Consider the following 20,925-nt stretch of genomic DNA (forward strand, 5'->3'; position numbering starts at 1 on the left):
AAGTTCAGAGAGTCGATTTCAGTACCCAAATTTTCAGATTCTAAGTGTTTTGGAACGAGACCCCCTCGACGGTCCGTCGTGCCCATGACGGTCCGTCGTGGGATCCGTCGTCTCAGCCAGTTTTTCCAGAAATAAAATCTGCTGCTCAAAACGACTAAACAGGTCGTTACATATTTAAATTTTATTATAATTACCAACATGTATATCTTTATAAGATCATTAAGAATTCTAACTTCCAAATATGTAATAAATATATTAAAAGATAAAAATTATGAAAAAGTATAAGAGATGTTTAAAAATTATATCAAAATAAATATTTTTACGTATAAAATAAAAATTTAAAATTATATATATAATGTCGGGTTGGTTTGGTCCCGATTTGATTTTTTTTAGTTGAAATCAATCCAACCCAAATATAATCTGGTTCTTTTTCAACACCAAACCAAGTCAAACCAGATCACTACTCATTTTTTCTTATTTGACTCAATTTGCGATTTGATTTGATTTTATACACCCCTAGCCTGCAGGTAGTATTTTGCTCTAACGTAACAAAGAAATTTATTTTTGTTTGATTACTTGTAAATTTACTTATCAAAAGTTTACATGTAAATTACTTTTCCCGAACTAATATCCTAGGTAATGTTTTTGCACAAAATGACGCCAAATTTACCTACATATCTCTCAAGAAAATGTTTTTTGTATGTAGAATTTTCTAGAACTCAAGAATTTAAAACGTTTGCGTGTAATTCAATAGAAAATTTCTACAAAAATAATTCTCATGTAAAGTCATCAGGTAAATCACACTTTTCTAATAGTGATTATTTTTTAAAAAAGCTTTATAATCACGAAAATGGTATATATGTCAATCGTCATGGAGCATCTCGTATAAGTATTATTTTATTTTCAATAATAAATGAATATTATGAGTCTTTATCTATTTTGTATTTTTAGAGTGCAAAGCAACTAAAGTGTGGTTGGCACCCAAGCACCACAAGCCCTCTTATATAAGGCAAAAATGATCATAAATATTGTGAAATGTTGTATTATAATTTTGTCAACCGTTGATAATTGGATTGCCATTGTCATCATCATTAATCATTATCAAAGCAACTTAAATATACCATTATTTTCCAAACAAGCAAACTAACCATTAAAAAAATAAAAATTTTGAATATTATTTTGAATACTATAAAAATGCCAACTTATTCAAACCGCGATCGTGACACTATAATAGTTGCATATAGAAAAGAAAAAAAAAATACCAATTTATATTGTTGATTATTAAAAAGGATTTTTTTTTAATAATTTGAGCTAAATATGTTGCGTATAAGCATTGAATATTCTTTGATCCAAACAGAAAAAAATGCAATTGCAAGATAGACTAATTTTAGAAAATTCCAAAAAAGTTTATACGTATAAAAGTTTACAGAGTTCGCTCTTTCAAAACTCAAAATTTCTGGTTATAAAATACTTTAACACCATGACCACACAAAACTATCTTAATAATCATTTGTACAAAGAGCTGGAGGTGGGTGGTTGTTAGTATGGAAGGAAATAATGTTATTTATTTTTTCACTTTTATTAAAAAAAATCATTTTCTTTATTTAAAATAATTTATTTTAAAAAATTTTTATCAACCAATTAAGAATAGTAAGATTTTTCTTAGTATTGAACATACCGCTAATGTTTGATATTTTGTGCAAAAGATCGACAAGCTCTATTCATTTAGGTCTCATTTGTTTGCACTTAATAGAGATATGAATCTTAATTATTTAGATTCAATTCATCAAGTATATTTGATTTTTTAAGGTTTGAATTTGATCTATTTATATTCAGCCCATTAAATTCATTTATTTTATTTTTTTAAAAAAAGTTTCTAAATATTTTTAAAGAGGTCTGAACGAATCAACATCTGTATGAGACTCTTATCAACATTCAGACTCATTTAATAAGTTATCAAATAATAAATCATCGTTCTTTGCTTTGGGCGTGCCTTTTTATCTCATAACAAAAAAACTTTCTTTCTATTTTTTCTCAATCAAATACCATTTTTCCCTCTTGAATTGGTAAGTTTTCATAAATGCTTTCAAGTGTTTTTTTCTATATTAATAATTTTCTTGTATTGACGTGTGTCAAGAACACTGGTTGCAATAATATTTTTGGTTGCAATAATATTTGTGTTGGTACTCAAATTTTTTGTCAAAAGTGATATATTTTGTTGAAATGAAAATTTTATAATATTTTATTAATATAATGTTTGATTTCACATGCACATTCAGATATTAAAAACAAACAACATTAATTATTTATTGTGCAGATTTAGATATCACATTTTAATATTCTGATTAAAACACCTAAATCTTACTGCAAATCTTAATATTTAGATGTGTATTTAGTTTCAAATCTCTTAATCTTAATGAAAATAAATAAAGTCTTAGACTAAGTAATAAAGCTAATGAAATAAATAACTCGATAAACATAGCGTATAAAGTCGAAAAAGAGGCCTTAACTTAATTTTGATTAAAATAATAATTATTCTTGGAATTTTTCAAACTACTAACACAGAGAATCTTTCTTGTCTAAGAAAATTACACAACAATACTGAGAATTTGTTTGGATGAAATGAATTCTTTTAAAAAGAAAAATCAAATTATTTGGGAGTAGTATTAAATCAATTAAATTGAAAATTGACCAAGACTTGAATATATAGAGATTTTTTAAAGTACTATTCAATTTCACAAGTCTTTCTATATGTCCACTCTTGTAGTGAAAGTCTTTGAATAGCCAATTAGGCAATTACTAATAATACATACTTTTATGTACCCTCAATTTCCTTCCACTTTCTCTTACCAAAAATCAATTTAACTACTTCTACTTTTTTTCCTTTATAAATAATCCATTTTCCCATTTCTTCCCAACAAAAAACAAACAAACACAATCTATAAGGACAATTTTTCTTATAGATTCAATGGATACAAACTTGGGAGACAATAGTTTTTCTATTGACCTTAACACAAACCTCTCTTTGCACAACACCAACACAAGTCCGGTATATATATTTTATTTTCATGATATGTTATTATTATCACTTGTATTATATATTCTTTTCGTTGTTATTTTTCTAATCGTTATCATTACCTGCTACAACATTATAAAACTTCTTTACATCGATTTATTTAAACTTACTTGTAATTTCTTTATGAATATATGTTGAACTTGTAAGTTAATTTTTATGCAGCGCGAGACGTTGGATGAAGAATTGATTAGGACGAGAGAGGAGAACAAGAAGTTAGTAACAATGCTCACAAATTTGTGTGAGAACTACAATTCCTTGCAAACTCACCTAATTGAATTGCTGCAAAAATACTCAAGTAATAAAGAAGAGGACAATTCCAATTTATTATTATCAAGGAAAAGAAAAGCTGAAGAAGAGTGTTGTGTTAATAATTTTGAAGAAGCATCGCCAAAGAGGCCAAGAGAAATCACAACCAATGTTTCAACTGTTTGTGTTAAGACTAATCGATCCGATCAAACTTCAGTAAGTTCAAAATATTTCTCTATTTTATTTAAACATACAGTCAAACACCCTCTCTATAATAATAAAAATAATTCTATCATATGTTATATTGACTTTAAAAGAGATGGTCCCAAAAGTTATGGGACGCGTTATAATAAAAAAGTATCACATAAAGATACGATATATATAATTCCACGAATAACTTTTTTTTTTTTTTGGTTTGGTTAATTCACAGGTGGTGAAGGATGGATATAACTGGAGAAAATATGGTCAAAAAGTTACAAGAGATAACCCTTATCCTAGAGCATATTATAAGTGTTCATTTGCACCAACATGCCCAGTCAAGAAGAAGGTTAGTACATGCAATCAAACCTTAATGATGATGGATTAAAACAAGTATGAAGTTAAAAATAAGTATTTTAGAAGTTGAAGTTACGTTTGAACATGAGTCTCATTTGAAAACAATTAAAGATTTAATTTTACGAGGGAAAAGAATTACTATCGTATAAGTTTGTCAAGTGGTATTATTTATGGTCAAATGATCACACGCACATAGTTACTGAGATTTGAATATCGGAGGGATGCAATTTCAACACGTCTTTTAACATGCGATCAAATCTTGGTAAGCTTAATTAATTTTAATTAAAGTGTGTAAAAATTTTAACACGTCTTTTCACATGCGATTAAAATTTTAGTAAGTTCAATTTCAATTGAAGTGTGTAGTAATTTCAACACGTCTCTTCATGTATGATCAAACTTCAGTAGATTCAATCTCAATCAAAGTGCAAAATAATTTTAACACGTCTCTTTACATGCGATCTAACCTCAGTAAGTTCAACCTTAACGAAAGTATATAATTATTTCAATACGCCTTTTCACATGAAATCTAATTCTTTTTCATAGTCCAAATGTGTAGGATATTTTTTTTTTTATAACAATTACAAATGAGACTCAAATTCAAAATCTTTGTCTACTTTGATATCACATTGAAATTTAAGACCACCACAACTTATAAATGTTTATATTGTTAAAGAGAAAATTAGATTTCCATATTGATATTGGATAGAAGAGTACGTTGATCTCTTTATATGATCCTGAACAATTCTCGACTTTTATATATAGGTACAAAGAAGCATTGAAGATCCATCAATTTTAGTAGGTGTATATGAAGGGGAACACAACCATCCTCATCCATCCCAAACTGAAATGACAGTACCATTAGTCAACCAAGATGTTTCAACATTTTCTAACAAATTCATGGAAGATATTGAAACAAATTCATTACAACAACATTTAGTTCAACAAATGGCTACTTCCTTAACCAGCAGCCCTACTTTCACAGCTGCAGTTGCTGCAGCCATCTCTGGAAAAATTTTCGAATATGATTTGCCTTTCAATTAAAGAAAAATTACATTTACTCAAATGGTTTATGTTTCTTTACTGAGAACGCAATGAGCTTGTTTGGACATGTGATTTCATCTCATAATTTGGACATGGATATTCGATTTTATCTCATGATTTCACATTTTTTCAAATGCAAAAAATTATATAATTTTTTGTGAGGATATTCGATGAATATTTATGGCCATATTCATATGATGATATATTTACTAATGATATTGAACAACAAACAACTCAAAGTGAAGAGTAAGACACTGCAACTTATGTTCAATTTTACCCTTTTACCAAGATAAAATTCGACAATAAATATTATTTTTTTATAACAGTTTTGTGATAGTGTATTATATTTTTCTTATAAACTTTTGCTTATTTGGTAAGATTAGAATAACTTTAATATGTGATAGTGTATTATATTTTTCTTATAAACTTTTGCTTATTTAGTAAGATTGTGTAAATAATTGAGATAACTTTGACAGTTTTCACAATTTATGAGATTTTTATATTTATGAGCAAAAAAATGTAATTTAAAATTTCAGCACGTCCAAACAAAACTTTAATTTTATCTCATACATGATTTCATATTATGATTTGACTCACATGGCAAAAAAATAAAATAATAATTGAAATTTATTAATTAAAATAAATCATAGATATATATGTCGTTATAAATTATTTCAATATTGATAGTGTACTTGTATAATGAAATTTCTTATAATTTAAGTTAGAAAAAAAACTATGATAATTAATTGTGGACAGAGAGAGTATGTTTTATATGACATACCAAGTTCTGTCGCTTAATTTTTATAGAAAATATGTTGTTAGAGGAATATATTTAGTTCAGAAGTCACAAAAGATGCCTTGCAGGTTATGCAGCATAAGTTTATGGTGATAGAGGCATAAATTCAGTTTCAAAACAAAGTTATGTCATAACTCATAAGAGATATAACTTATTTCTATAAACCTTATGCCGAACAAGAACAAAATTTCTCTCAACTTATTGATGAGAATATTTTGACTCGCTAATTTTATTTAGTTTGGGGGTTGTGTGTGTGTGTGTGGGGAAGGGGGGGGGTTGAAGACGACTAAAATGTGAGTACTTGGGCCAGTAACAACTTAAATTGGGAAAATTGTATATAATAGTACACTATTGATTCAAATCAAATGCTATAATTATAGTTTGATTTATTTTACTCTGTAGCAAAATGTTGCTATTTCGCCTCTCTTCGTGGTGAATCTTGCTCCCCATTTTCGTTCTCGATGGCCAGTCTCTCTCGCTTTTTTACAAACACAAATGTAATAAAATACGTTAGTATTTGTATAAAGCGAGAGAAAAATTGTATATATACATATATTTTCGTTGTCTACTCCTAGATATCGCTCGCCACTCTCCCAGATCTCGCTTGCCACTCTCACTTTATACAAACACAAATGTATACACTGTGTTATGTTTGTATAAAGTGAGAAAAAATTATATATCGAAATACAAATGCATATATTTTTAACCTATACACTTATGATTATACAAATGCCCAATTTTCTTTTGTCTTTCTCACTCTGTACAAACACATATTATACAATTGATTCTTTATATATGTATACAAAAACAGATTATGCAATTGTTTCTTTTGTATATATATAGCGAAATAGATATAACAAACACAAAATTTGTTATGAAGCATAATTATGCAAACTATAATTATTATATTATAACATATAAATATGAGATTACTATAATAAACATATAAATATGAGATTTGTGTTTGCGTGAAAGTTGCTCCTCAAAATTTAACCAAAACGCACTATTAGGCCCATTCTTGATTCTTTAGCCCTTTCTTCATAGCAGCCCAAGCCCCAAAATCAATTTACCAGATAGCCCCAAAATCAATTGCCGGCCGGCGGCCAGTCACCGTTTCCCCCACTCCACACCCTTCAACTTTTTGCAGAGGTAATAATTGGACTCTTCTTCACGAATTGGTTATTTTTATCGTACATGAACATTTGTCCATAAAGCAACGGGCTTTGATCATCTTCATGCTTAATGGTATATAGTTTTTGTAAGGGAAAATTGTATATAATAGCAAACTAATAACCTAAATTAAATGGAATAGCTAGGGTTTGATTTAATTGTGCTCCATAGCAAACATTAGCTAAAATTTGCCAGCGTCTCTCTCCCAAAAATCTCGCTCGCCACTCTCCATTCTCGCTCGCCTCTCTCGCTTTATACACAGAAGTGTATAATTCTGTTTCTGTTTTGTATAAAGCGAGAGAAAATTGTATATACACATGCAAAAATGTATATCTTCGTGTTATACAATTAATTATATAATTTACAAACATTTTACTTCAAATATTGCAGAAAAAAAGACCAAAGAATTATACAATTGTGAATTATACAATTGCAGTGAAATACAATTTTTTCTAGCTTTATACAACAGAAGTGTATATATTGTGTTTCTGTTTTTGTATAAAGCGAGAAAAACATATATCTTCTTGCTATACACTTATAATTATGCAATATACATACATTTTAATTCGATTCAACTGTATGCAAAACTAACTATACAATTGCAGCGAAATAGGCCAGCGAATTATACAATTTAGGCCAGCGAATTATACAATTTAGGCCAGCGAATTATACACTTGTATATGTATAGCGAATTATACAGTTTTTATGTTTGCTATGGAGCGCAATTATGCAAAGTTTGCTATAGCATATAAATATGAATTTTTTGTTTGCTATATGTGAAAGTTGTTTGCTATACAATTTGTAATGTTTGCGTGCACCTTTTAACTATGTGAAATTAGGTAGAAGACATGTGAAATTAGGTCTTAAACTAACTCATACCCCAAAAAGGTAGTTCTAAAGGAGGACGATTGGCCAAGTCTTACAAGAGTCTACCTATCTAATTAACCACCAATTGTGGGACTTTTTGTAAATCTTTAACAAACTATTTCATAACGTAATTGTGCATACTTTCAGTTTTAATAATGCTTGCTTGCGCACAACTTAACTATTTAATGCTGGTGTCTGACCAGCTTGTGTCTTGTGCATACTTTCAGCTGTATTAACACTTGGACAAATTGGAAGAATTGCCCATTTGAACCTTAATATTCAAGGTTTTTGTACATTTTAGTGATTGTTAGGCTAATGTGGTAGTATTCGAAAGAATGTTGTAGTGAAAAACCCTTTTATTTATATGTATTTGGCCATGTCAAATGGTCCCAAACTTACGAATCAAAACAGCTGCTTTTGATAGAAGTAATTCTGTTTCAGTGAACCAAATACGATTGGAATATGTTATGAACAGAATAGGCATCTGAACAACTCTTCTCGATCGATCATTCGTAGTAATGTTGATAAAAAAAAACTGATGGCAACTATACTAAAACCAAACTCAGACATGGTATTCAATATTTTACAAAATACATTTGAAATGATAAAAGACATTACGAATTCTGTATTAGACTTACAAATTATATAGAATAGAAGATGCTCAATACATAAGAAAAAGCTTTATTGTGCATAGAGAGATTCTGTCCTACCAAAGGCAAGGATGGTCCTTGTGCATGAAGAATCAGAATCCCTGTCCTTTTTCGTACCACTCAATTTATTCTCTCAAATATTAAAAGAAATAAACGACCCTCTATGAGAAAAAACAGATTCTTTGACTATGATTTTAGCTCTTTTGGCTGCCCTTGATCATGTGGAGGCCATTACTACCATTTGTCTTTCTTGAAAAAACAAGGTGGACACCAGGATCATGGTGAGTGCAAGAAGCATTGTGGAGAATGGAGTTGTTGATACCTTGGACGTTGCTGTTCATGAATGCGGTCATAGGAAGGGACTTATTTTGCATTTTATCTCCCTTCCTTCCACCTCCACTCCCTGATTTCTCTCCATCATCCTCACTACTCCAAGACTTTGGACTTCCTTTATTTTGAAGGCTCCGAGGGCTGTATGTCTTCCTTGAAGGGCTTAACTCCATAATGGCTCCCTTGTTTTCACCAGCTAGTGTTAGAACACTTGTTCCAAAGTCATCTGCAGCATTAGAGTTAGACACCTTCTTCTTCTGATGAACCCCTTTATCTTTTTTAACTACTTCTTGTTTCCCATTTTCCATTGTGTTTCCATTTCTAGCAGTCTGCAGGACATGATGATGATGATGACCGTTAGTATTAGCCCTCGTGGTTTCTTGGACAACAACAGTCTTCTGATCAACCTGTGAAGGAATCTTGGACTCGAGTTCAAGTTGAGATGGGGGAAGCTTTAGTGGAGATGGAGGGTGAGAAACTGCAGGCTTAGTTTGAGGAGAGTAAGTCTGGGATTTCACTAAATTAGGCTGGAAGACATTTTGAGATGGTGGGGGGGCTTTCGATGGTGATGATTGATTTATGAGAGTTTGGATAGAATCTGTCGATTTTGTTTTTGGAGATGGCCGAGATGAAGCATACGGAGTAGTAGTTGGAGCGCTCTCTGTTGTTACGTTAGAAGGTAATGGCTTGACTGGAGATTGTGGAACTGACGTGGTGGCTCTAATGACAGGAGAGGCTCTAATGACAGGAGATTTAGGGACCTCAGTGGCAGCACGTTGTGGTTGTGCTGCCACTGGAGAACGTGGTGAAGGAGCCTTTGGTGGCGAAACAACAGATTGAGGAGGAGGAGCAACAGGTGATCTTGGTGGTGAAGTTGCCTCAGCAGGTTGACGCCTCTGTGGTGAAATGGGGCTACCTGGGGCTGGCACTTGTGGTTGCGGTGGTGCAGTAACTACTGCAACAGGAGTAGCAGCAGTAGGTACTGGAGGTTGAGGGGGCTGTGGAGCAGTAACTGCTGGTGAGGCAGGCCTAAATGGGGTGGTAGGTCGAAACATCGGTTGTGGGGATGGTGCTGGTGGAGCAGAAGCTGGAGGAGGTTGTGCAGGTTGTGCAGCCGGACGAACCATGGAAGCAAAACGGAACAATGGACGAGGTGGTTGTTGGCTAGCCATTGATAGATAGTATAGTAAAAGTCTTGAAATATAATTATTACTACTTGTGAAAAAAACTAAAACTCAGCCAAATTGTTCCACAATGAAATAACTCAAATATGTTAGTCTTATTTATAATCCTCAGAAAAGTGTTAAGTCTTCAAATAGACATTTAATAACAGAAGAAGATGAAAGGGAAAGAAAGGCATCAGATTCACAAGAGACATAAATTTTCATTTCACAAAAGTAATAAGCAAGCATCAGATGCAAAACATCACCAAGCAATTCTCATATATAAACAAAAAGGAGATTTCATTGGCATAATAGCAAATTAGCTAGGGGGCCACCTTATAGTAAAAGTGAAATATGAGTGAAATTCACTGCATTTCAACTCCATCTTCCATCAATTTGTTAGTTGTTTTTAGAGCTGTTTTCCAATAATAAAAGCCATTGATTGGCATCTATGCCCTCCAAATACAAATTAAAGGCGATAATCGCAGCAACTACTATAGTTAAAAAAAAACAAAAATGATCACAACCATGAGTTATTGTCGTACAGTTGCAATTCTGGGAATAGTTTGAGCGGTACATGAATATTTTAAAGCACATAAACAGATCTTTCAACTTATTCTCTGTTTGAAAAAAGCCAATACTTATTGGTATGCATTATTTTAAAAAGTGCTATTTGTGATTCGTTCCATTCATTACCATTCATATATAGAGGAAATGATTTTAATTAATGTAAAAGAATATTTAGACATATAGAGCTTGTGCCCGGATAGAGTTTGAATAATAAGTACGAATCGATCATAGTTCAAATATTTCTTAATCTATTTTGTATTCTGAATATTAGAATAAATATATGATGAAGTAAAACCATCTTTATCTCAAGATGATAGACCCATTCCCTCTAATATCAATAAGATCAATTACAACAAGTCACACACTTATATTTTGAAAATTCAAAAACAAAGAAATTCCAGGATCGAACTAACAAAGGAAAATAGGTGTTAAATATATTATAACATTTTTGTGATCTATAAAAATTAAAAAAGAAAAAGATTGACACATCAAAGTGAAAAAAGAGAAAGTGTACACTATAGGATGCTACAGATTATATGCAAAATAGGAGGTGATATCGACATTGCCTATCTGATATTCACCTTTTCCTGGTTTTATATTTATTCCATTTCTTATTTATAATTAAAAAAAAAAAAAAACTTAAAAGGCCAAGTATTTCTTATTATTATCTGACCCAATGCCCTATTTAAGAATTTTTTTTTAAAAAACGGAAATAATACTGAATTTGCGGCTGCTAATTTATGAGGTACTATGTAAGGCAATAAATAAAGAGAATAATAAAAGTTGAGAGTGTTAATTGACCAGGACAAGATTCTCTTAATGTTCGAAAAGTGAAAACAAATATAATCAAATTGGATGTCATGAATCATTTATAAGTGAGTTGACATCTTTACATTAACTAATGTAATCTGATCAAAAAATAAAATTCCTTTTTATATTTTTTTTTAGATAAATGTTAAAAACATGTTTAAATTTTTTTTTTTGAATTTCCTATCTAAACTATTGAAAGTTTGAGTTTCATGCCTAAATTATCACTTTTTAGTTTGAGAAACACACTTCTCTCTTTTATACCATTCTCATTATGGTATGTGTAATACATTGTCTCTCTTTTATTTTAAAGAACTTTCACATCACGTTCCACATGGACAAAATAATCAACCTTGACAAAAAATAAATAAATTATTAGTATTAGTTAAAATTAAAAATTAAAAAACTATTATAAAAAAATTATTTTCTTTATATAATAAAATGTAAAATATTTTTCTTACCCCACTCCATTTTCTAAAGTTTTTTATTTTGTTTAAATTTCTTTTATAAAAGTATTTCATTTTTACTTCATCTCCTCCCCCTCATCAAATACTAATTTAGATATTATTTTATTTTCTTAAAAATATAATTCTACTCATCCCACTTAACCCTCGCTTTCAATTTTTTTCCCCGTGTTTAGATATACATATCAAAAATATTTTTTACTTGCCGCCACAAGACTTTTTATATTATTTTAGTTGTTTATGTTATATTCGGTACACTAGTAGAATTTTTTTTCTAAAAATATAAGCACGTGCATATCTAACATAAAATAAGAAAAACGTAAAAAAAAATTAAAAATTAAGAGCGAAAAATTATATAGGATGGGGTAGATTTTTTAAATAAAATAATATCAATTTTTATCGGGAGGGAGGGGAGGGGGGAGGATGAAATATGATATTTCTAAAAACATTTTATAAATGATTTAAAAAAAAAAAGAATGGAATTGTCGCGACGGAAGAGGGGTACGTCGAAGAGGTGGTGGAGTGAGATAAGAAAAATAATTTAATTTTTTATATGGATAGTAATCTTTAATTTTTAATTAATATTAATTTTTTATCGAGATAAAAAATATTTTATACATGTGGAATGTCATGTGTCAAAGTTTTTTCATATAAAAGAGCGAGTGCACTACACACACCACTGAGATGTATTTCTAAAACTAAAAAGTGATAGTTTAGGTGTGAAACTCATACTTTCAATAGTTTAGTTATGAAATTAAAAAAAAAAAAATTTTAAGTGTGTTTTTGACATTTATCTCTATTTTTTTCATAAACAAATTTCATCAATTGCTTAGCAATGAATGGTAGTCACTTGTCAGTTGTTTTTTCTCAACCTACCAAAAAAATCATTAATTTCTTACTAAAATTTTCTGCAGAAATTAAATATTACTATTCCATAGTGTATTGAATCAGTTAGGAAAAAAAAATAGCGATGTCTTCATAAAAAAAATAATTAGGAAGCTCTGTCGTATTTTGAAGAGCCAAATTAATATAACTAGTTTGGAACATTGTTTGTGAAGATGTTTCATCTTGTTAGAATACTTAAGTTAATTTCAAGAGCCAATTCACCTCTTTCTTGTGTCTAATCTGGTATCAAGTTAATCATTTCAGCGCATTATATCGCGCACCAAATAATATAATGTAACTCAAGTATATATGGCGAACCAGAACAACCAATTTTAATGAACCCCCATATTACATCTTTAAAAGTGGTATCAGTTGCAGAAATGTTGGAAGTTGGAACTAAGGAAAGCGATTTGTTAATTTACACTTGATATTATAACAATAACATAAGGAATGTATATGATGCTCTTCAAAATTATGCACCTTAACTGTTGTTGCATAATTTTAAACATCGGAATTTCGAAATGTTCTTCAGTTGATTCTGATATGGAATTAGTTGGATTTCCTGATCACTATGGTAATCAGAAAGGTTTGTTCCTTTTCAATTCAGGGCAGCGAAAAGATGCTTGTCGTATGTAGAAATCAGTGGGACATGGGAGATTTCAGTCTTCGGGTGCTTCTTGAACTCCATTTTCATCTCTGTGACCACCGATTAGTTGCTCCAAACGTCTGCAATCTTCCAACCATAGTGTACTTGTAGATGACAGAGGAAATCACAAACGCTATACTTGAATCGTGACACTTTGACTACTTCAAGCCTGTGGTAGAAACAGCTTCAAATAAAAAAACAGCTTCTATTGAGGTCTGTTTTGCATGAACTTCCTTTAGATATTACACCAATTTCAGGCAATAATGTGATCCCCGACATTCTTAAAGTTAAAATTTCAAGTGTAGATACATATTTTAGGAATCTGCAATTAGCGAAAGAGAGTAGGCGAAGAAGTGACAAGTGCTGAGTTGAGGAGGGTAAGGACTTGAATCCCAAGACTTTTAGAGCTCTCATATATACCTTGGAAGAATTCATCTGGAACTCGCACTAAGTTCTTGCTCCAGTAATATTTTAGCCACATACTAAAAGTATTTTAAAGTCTCTGGTGTTAAGTATCATGCATTTTGTGAACTATAAAAATTACTAGTAAAAGACAGAGATAAAATTGAAAAAGTGAAAGTACACACTATAAGGCTCGATAAAAACAACTTAAAAAGGCCAAGTATTTCTTATCATTTTATCGGATGCCCTATAGAAGAATTTTGAACACAAACAGAAGAGTTGTACTTGGCCAAGTTAAAAGGCAGAAGTAATATATAGCATGGATAAGTTAGAAGAGTTGTACATGCAAGGCTGCTTTGCAGATTGGGAATTTGAGCATTATTCTGCAAGAATACCACCATGGAAATTTTGATGGAGTGAAATCTGTTTATGTAGACGACCAGTGCGCTGACATTGCCCAATTGATAAAGTTGGGAAATGAATTACCAAATCAACCAGTGTTCCCTCAACTAGAGAAGCTGAACATTCAACCACAGGCATCTGTGTCGAGGAGTTACTACCTGGATGTTTACAAAAAGTCAGGACTCTGGAGGTCGGATAGTGTCCTAATTTTAAAGATTGACTCCTTCCTCCTAATTTAATTCAAAGAATGCCAAATCTTGAAGAAATTAAAGTAACAGGAACCTCAATCAATGCTGTGTTTGGATTTAACGGCATCACATTCCAAGGTGGACAATTAAGGAAGCTGAAGAGAATGACACTGCAGAATCTTTCTCAACTAACAAGCCTATGGAAGGGTCCTAGTGAATTAGTTATGTTCCACAGCCACAGGCGAGAAGTTGTTAAAGTGTCACAATGTTAAAACCTCAGGTATATCTTCCCTTACGCCGTTTGTGATTACCTTTGTCATTTGCAAGAACTATGGCTAGAAGATTGCAGTGGGTTGGAGAAAGTGATAGGTGGTCACACAGATGAAAATGGAGTACCAGAAAAGCATAACTCTCCCAAGACTAACTACTTTGAGGCTTCAAAGTCTACCACATCTCACTGATTTCTACACTCAAGAGGCATATTTACGTTGCTCTGAATTGCAAAGACTGCATAAACAGGATTGCAAAAGATTGAGAACTAACCTCTCTGATTACCATAGTGATCAGGAAATCCAAGAGAAGAGCAGCTGAATCATCTATAGATTTTCATACTTTGAGTTAATATAAAAATTTTTTTTGGTATTTATAGACACCTTAACTTTTTCTCTTCCAACAGAGTTTAGGAATCTGAAATTTATTTTGCAACTATAGATTAAATTTCTGCTGATGACAAGCACGAATACCATTGTTACATCATTTCTTATATATACATTAGACTGAAAGATCTATTGATGCATCAAAATAAGATAGAGAATTAATGCAATTAACAAACATGTACCTCAAATACATGCAACACACAATTGTAATTTGTTTACAGATAACAATTTTGATTCTTAGTTGCTCTCATCTGCTCTGCTGTATAAACAATGTTATTTTGTTAGTCACCTACATTTGTACATGCACACCTGAAAATATATCTAATTTTGATATGCATTTGGAAAAGAAATACCTATCTTCATGTTTGATATTTCTGATCTCGAAAATTTAAACACGGGGAAAATGTGGATGTCATACCTCTTTTCTTTCTCGAGTATTCAGTATATTTGCATCATGTAAGCTGAGTGAAGATTCTTCTAACAAAATTTTACAGCTCAGTTCCCCGCCAATATATAATATTACATTCAGTTCTAATGTTCATTGTGTTGTAAATGTGAAGACTCAGGGATACACTAATACTACCTCCTTTTACATTTGGAAGGTGAAGGTCTTAGAAATATATATCTATCTCTCTCTATATATATGTTGCTTTGACTAATTAAAAATGTCAATGGGTCGAGTATGTGTCGTATCCTAGAAAAGTGTTTTTTTAAGATCCGGCATGAATGCGATAAAATATTTGAAGAGTCTAAACAACTTAGTCGGCAATTGTATTTTAGGATGGATAGAATAGTAAACATATATTGCTGGTCATTGGACAAGCTATTCTATATAGAGATCTCTTCTATATATAGGATTAATATTTTACTCCTTAAAATGAGAGTAAAAGATATTTTTACTACTCATCTCAATGGTATATTTCTAAGACCAGTGGCGGATCTAGGATTTTAAGATTGTGGGTGCTCTGAAGTGAAATTATAAAAAATATGTGTTAACCAATGAGATTCGAACCTTGGTACAACAATATTGAAAGAGTCTTAAGTACCCACCTAGAACCATTGGGCCAACTATATGATTTATTCATTGGGTGCTCTATGTTAATTTTATACAAATACCTATCGATTTCTACATAGATATATATATTTCGTAACGAAGTTAATGGGTGTTCGAGCACCCGGCGGACACCATGTGGGTCCGCCCCTGTCTAAGACTAAAAGGGAAAACGTGAATTATTATTTTTGCTAACATGAATCTTTTATTCCGTAGCCCAAAGTGCTTAAATACCATGATGCTCCCTAAAATAATTATTTTTTCTTTAAAAAAAATTGGATGTTGGGAAAAGGCAAATAGGGGAGAGATTATATTACGGAGAATCGAATTCTCACTAATAAGATGGAAATACAGTCTATTAACTAATAAGCTACATAGATATTCCTAAACATTTGTGTCTGCTCTAAACAATGACTTTCATTATTATACTTCTTTTGTATATCTATAGATTTTTTTTATTATCAAAATTTAATATGTTGGACGTGTGCTTAGCACGGACTTCCCATTCTAGATGAGAAATAAATGAAAGTTTGACTATCCATTACCAAATTGTTGTTATCCTTCTCATCAATAAAGAACACTTAGAAGGTTTCAAATTCTATAAAACAGCAGACAGTTGAGAAATTAAATAAGGAAAGAGAAGCTTCCTTCCAATCAAAAGTAGATATAACTAATATCAAATATGGTTGACTTTGAATAATAAAGATTCGAGTATACTATATATATTTTTTCATGAAAGACCCTCATTTTTTTTTATTAATTCTTTTCTTTTTCACCTATAAGTGAAAAGACAACAAATAATAATCCTAATAATATTGTAAATTATTAAGGATGTCAAGCCCTTTATCTCTTCTTCTACAATGTCTTTCCTTTTTCTTAATATTCTGTCAAATCTTTTATGCATCTCAAGCTGATTTGGGAACAGCAAGCCAATATAGCCCACCATACACACGTAAGTTAATCTTCATTGCTTCATTATATGTTTCATTTTAATAATAGTACGAGTTGTCATCTTATCATGACGTAGATTCAAGCTGTGAAAACAGTAAGGCTATGCACAATAGATCCAATCTAGTTTCTTGGATCCCATGACTAGAAGAGCTAGTCATAGATTCAATTGCAACATAAGCTACATACCATAGAAGTTAGAATCTTAGTGCATCGAAGTACAAGCTTATATATTTCATTCTGAATATTATATATCTCGTTGTATGTACTAAACGCAGCGAGTGCATGTTTTGGGAGTGATTCAACACAATTTCCATCAAGCAACTTCTTTGCAGCAGCTAGTGAAGGGATTTGGGATGATGGAGCTGCCTGTGGAAGACAATATTTGATAAGTTGCATCAGCTCTGTTTTGCCTAAAGCTTGTAAACCAGGAGAAACTATACAGATCAAAATCGTTGACCGCGCACAAAATATAACTTCAACACCAACAAGACAAGGAACCACAATGGTCCTTTCTAATGCTGCTCTTGCTGCAATTGCTGATTCAAATGCCCCTTCTCTTAACGTTGATTTTCGACAGTAAGTAATCTTTTATCCTGTTTCACGAGTTAATTTCTCAAATCATCATTTAAAATCTTTTTCCTACAAAAAATAACTAAACTAAGTTTGATTACATGTGCTAAACTAAGTAAATTATTACTACTACTAAAATTATTGGAAAGAGATAAAGTAAACGACAACTTTAACGTGACTAGTGCACATGTGAGAAGTACTTTCCGCTTTAATTTTTAATTTAAAAATAGAGAAGTATTGAAAACACCTTTAAATTAGACGTGAATTATTAGTTTCATTCATGAACTACTAACTAAACTTAAATCTACTCTCGTTCTTGCGACATGAATGAAATACACTCCTAAATTCTCGTCAATTTTAGGGATGTTTTAACACTTCTCTCGTCTTTTTGTTAAGAATCTCATACTTCTAATAAAGTTTGAGACCATTTGATATGTCATGTAGTGATAGAGGTGTATGTAAGTTTAGTTAGTTAAGTAAGAAGTTTTTTTTTAAGGCGGTCAATAGTTCAGGAATAAAAGCTAATCATTTAATTACATCAAGTTCATAAGTATTTTTAATACTTCTATCTTGAAAATAAAATATATAAAATGTATGTTAATTTTATGATCTTAAATGAAAATAAACAAACAAATCGAAACACAACAAAAACTTTAAATGAAAGTAAACATACAAATCAAAACACAACAAAAACTTTGATCAAGTTTAAGTGGCGTGGAGAAATCTCAACCTATATTATTTGATGATTAATACTTAATTATATCGGAATCGAGTGTTACATCAAATCAATTCAAATTACTAATGATCAAGTCGTAGCTATAAATTGAAGTGATTGATACATGGAACCTAACACCTATAGGCTATAGCAATTACAGTGGCACTACTGCTACCCCTCTATTTTGATTTCAAGTTGTACATAATATTAACCCCGTGAAGTCGTCAACTGATAAAGGGTCCCAACTATGAAAAAGATGGAAATGTGTTTGAAAGGGAATTTAAGGAATACAAATCCTATATAAATAAGGGAACATTACGCGGATAAGCAAACTTATATTATTTAATTACTCATCATAGCTATAGTTTACTATAATTACCACTCGTGATTAACATTATATATTAATTTCGTGGGCTGATTCCGAGTTTGTATAATTAGTCATGTTTATATATGTATAATTCGCCAGGATATACAAATAAATATGTATAATATATAATTTTTTAGCATATATACATATATAATTCACCTCTCTCCCACTCTCTGCCCTCTCTCAATCTCGCTCGCCTCTCTCCTCCCTCTCCCAATCTTGCTACCATTTATACAAATATATGTATAATATACAGTTATATACAATTATATACATATACAATTCACATCTCTCCCCTCTCTAGCTCGCCTCTCTCCTCCCTCTCTCGATCTCGCTCGCCTCTCTCCTCTCTCTCTCTGTCTTGCTTGCCTTTCTCCTCCCTCTCCCAATCTCTCTTGCCATATATACAAATACATATGTATAATATACATAGACAAGTATAATATACATAGACAATTCACCTTTCTCCCACTCTTTTCCCCCTCTCTCGACTCTCTCCTCTCTCTCCCAGTCTCGCTTGCCTCTCTCCTCTATATAACATGTAGCTACAAATAGTAATCATCAAACTATAGCTATACAGAGTAATTAATTATTTTTAAGTGGCTATATGTGAAAGTTTTCCTATAAATAATCCTTTTAAGAAAATGTTGCATTTCAAATTTTGAACAACATTTCATAAATTCAAATTTTCAAATTTTAACATTGACTACGAACTCTTTGTTGCTGCAGGGTCTAGAAGAAAAAAGAAGAAGCTAGTATTATCGATGTTGACGCACCGTTTTTGGATGATATTTGGTTGAAGTTGAAAAAAAAATAAAAATAAACGAGTGATTGAGTTGAAAAGGAAAAAAATACTCTCCTTAGACGTTAATTTTATTTGGATATCTCTCTTCGAAATTTTGTAAGTAAATCACCATTTCACTTGAAATAGCCCTTAATTTTTTTTAAAATTAGAATTGAGAAGCAAAATACGAAAAACGATCGTTTGATTTGTAAATATTATATTTCATTATTTGCAAATAATTAGTGTATAAGTACCAAAGGCAACAATATGTTGAGCTTGGACTTTTTACGTACCTGGCTTATCATTTACCGAATCGATTGTATATTAATTAGCCATCCATTATATTTGAAACAAATTTGTATTTGTTCACTTTAGCATGTCTAGAAAAGAACAAAAAAATAATAATAATGTTTAATTCTTAGGATTAACTATTATTCCAAAACAACGTTCAAGTCTATAAAAGATTACTACTCCCTCTATCTCTACTTACTTGTCCACTTTTTTCTTTATAATTGTTCCTAATTACTTGTTTATTTTAACAAATCAAGAAAGAATAAAAAAAAATTGTATTATACCATCAATTAATTACTTTAAAAAAGATAAAACTTTTTGAATGAATTAAATTTTTAATTCATCAACTTTATAATTTAAAATGATAAACTGACTATATTAATAATTGTTTTATTAATAGATATGATAATTTAAAAGTGAACAAATAATTAAAGATAGAAGGAGTATGTGTTGGGTTTTATTTGCCCTAAATTTCTTACCATAAATAGGTTTTCCTTGTAGGAAAAGGTTTTGGATTGACTAATCCTTTTCTTGTAGGAAAAGGTTTAGGACTCTATAAATAGAGGCATTGTCCTTCTAACTTAATCAGCATTCACAATGTAGTCTTAAGGGCTTTGAGAGTTTTGGTTATGGGGAGAATTTATGGGTCACAAGCTTGATACGTTATCACTTGTGTGAACCTCCATTTATTCCGAGTGAATTGGTTGAGGTTGTTTCTCTCTGTATTTGTACTCTCATATTTATAGTGGATTGCTCATCTCCTTTGTGGACGGAGGTCGATTGACCGAACCACGTTAAATCTTTGTGTCTTTTGGTATATTTCTCGTTGTCTTCTTACTCGTGCTCTTTCGAGGTTTGCATTGCTAGCTTCCGCGTTTACACCTGCTTATTTCGATCCTAACAGTATGTAGTAACTAGTATGAGTATCATAGTATAACGAGTTTGCTAAATCCATTAAAGAAGTAAATGTGAATGGGGGAATACTTTCTTATGCTAAATGCTTGGTGTATTCATCTTAAGGGACCATTTGATACATGAACTACATAATTATCTTAATATTAATAGTCTTGGAATTATTCCTAGACTAAATTTATCTCACGTAACCGATGGAATAAAATAATTTTAAATTGAATGTGATAAAATGGAATATTTTAGAAATAAATTTGATTAATGAAGTCATTTATACTGTCAACAAATATATATAAATTTTATCTCATAATTAATTTTAAAATATTTCATTTTATTCTACGTGTAAGAATGTTAGTCAATGACTCAATATGTT

At 31.0% G+C, this 20,925-nt stretch overlaps 3 protein-coding genes across 3 annotated transcripts; 2 read left to right on the forward strand and 1 right to left on the reverse strand.

The window, feature by feature from the left end:
• Window positions 1–2,876: 2,876 nt before the first annotated feature.
• On the forward strand, window positions 2,877–5,082 carry LOC107028095 (probable WRKY transcription factor 40). Its single transcript, XM_015229148.2, has 4 exons — window positions 2,877–3,049; window positions 3,239–3,538; window positions 3,753–3,869; window positions 4,640–5,082. Exons 1-4 carry the CDS (start codon window positions 2,969–2,971, stop codon window positions 4,916–4,918), a joined length of 777 nt encoding a protein of 258 aa, XP_015084634.1. The 5' UTR covers window positions 2,877–2,968; the 3' UTR covers window positions 4,919–5,082.
• Window positions 5,083–8,302: 3,220 nt separating this feature from the next.
• LOC107028931 (vegetative cell wall protein gp1-like) lies at window positions 8,303–10,010 on the reverse strand. Its single transcript, XM_015230180.2, has one exon. It carries the CDS (start codon window positions 9,901–9,903, stop codon window positions 8,596–8,598), a length of 1,308 nt encoding a protein of 435 aa, XP_015085666.1. The 5' UTR covers window positions 9,904–10,010; the 3' UTR covers window positions 8,303–8,595.
• Window positions 10,011–16,704: 6,694 nt separating this feature from the next.
• Window positions 16,705–19,687, forward strand: LOC107028022 (EG45-like domain containing protein). The gene is made up of 3 exons (XM_015229071.2): window positions 16,705–16,917; window positions 17,192–17,492; window positions 19,298–19,687. Exons 1-3 carry the CDS (start codon window positions 16,797–16,799, stop codon window positions 19,302–19,304), a joined length of 429 nt encoding a protein of 142 aa, XP_015084557.1. The 5' UTR covers window positions 16,705–16,796; the 3' UTR covers window positions 19,305–19,687.
• The last annotated feature ends 1,238 nt before the right edge of the window (window positions 19,688–20,925 follow it).

The sequence above is a fragment of the Solanum pennellii genome, chromosome 8 (genome assembly GCF_001406875.1).
Source record: "Solanum pennellii chromosome 8, SPENNV200".
Lineage (NCBI taxonomy): Eukaryota > Viridiplantae > Streptophyta > Magnoliopsida > Solanales > Solanaceae > Solanum > Solanum pennellii.

Excerpts from the sequence above, each read along its gene's own strand:
- LOC107028095 (XM_015229148.2), top strand. The coding sequence starts at position 2,969 with ATGGATACAAACTTGGGAGACAATAGTTTTTCTATTGACCTTAACACA. Across the intron at positions 3,050-3,238 it reads ACAACACCAACACAAGTCCG|CGCGAGACGTTGGATGAAGA; the intron begins GTATATATATTT and ends ATTTTTATGCAG. Across the intron at positions 3,539-3,752 it reads ATCGATCCGATCAAACTTCA|GTGGTGAAGGATGGATATAA; the intron begins GTAAGTTCAAAA and ends GTTAATTCACAG.
- LOC107028931 (XM_015230180.2), bottom strand. The coding sequence starts at position 9,903 with ATGGCTAGCCAACAACCACCTCGTCCATTGTTCCGTTTTGCTTCCATG.
- LOC107028022 (XM_015229071.2), top strand. The coding sequence starts at position 16,797 with ATGTCAAGCCCTTTATCTCTTCTTCTACAATGTCTTTCCTTTTTCTTA. Across the intron at positions 16,918-17,191 it reads ATATAGCCCACCATACACAC|CGAGTGCATGTTTTGGGAGT; the intron begins GTAAGTTAATCT and ends TACTAAACGCAG.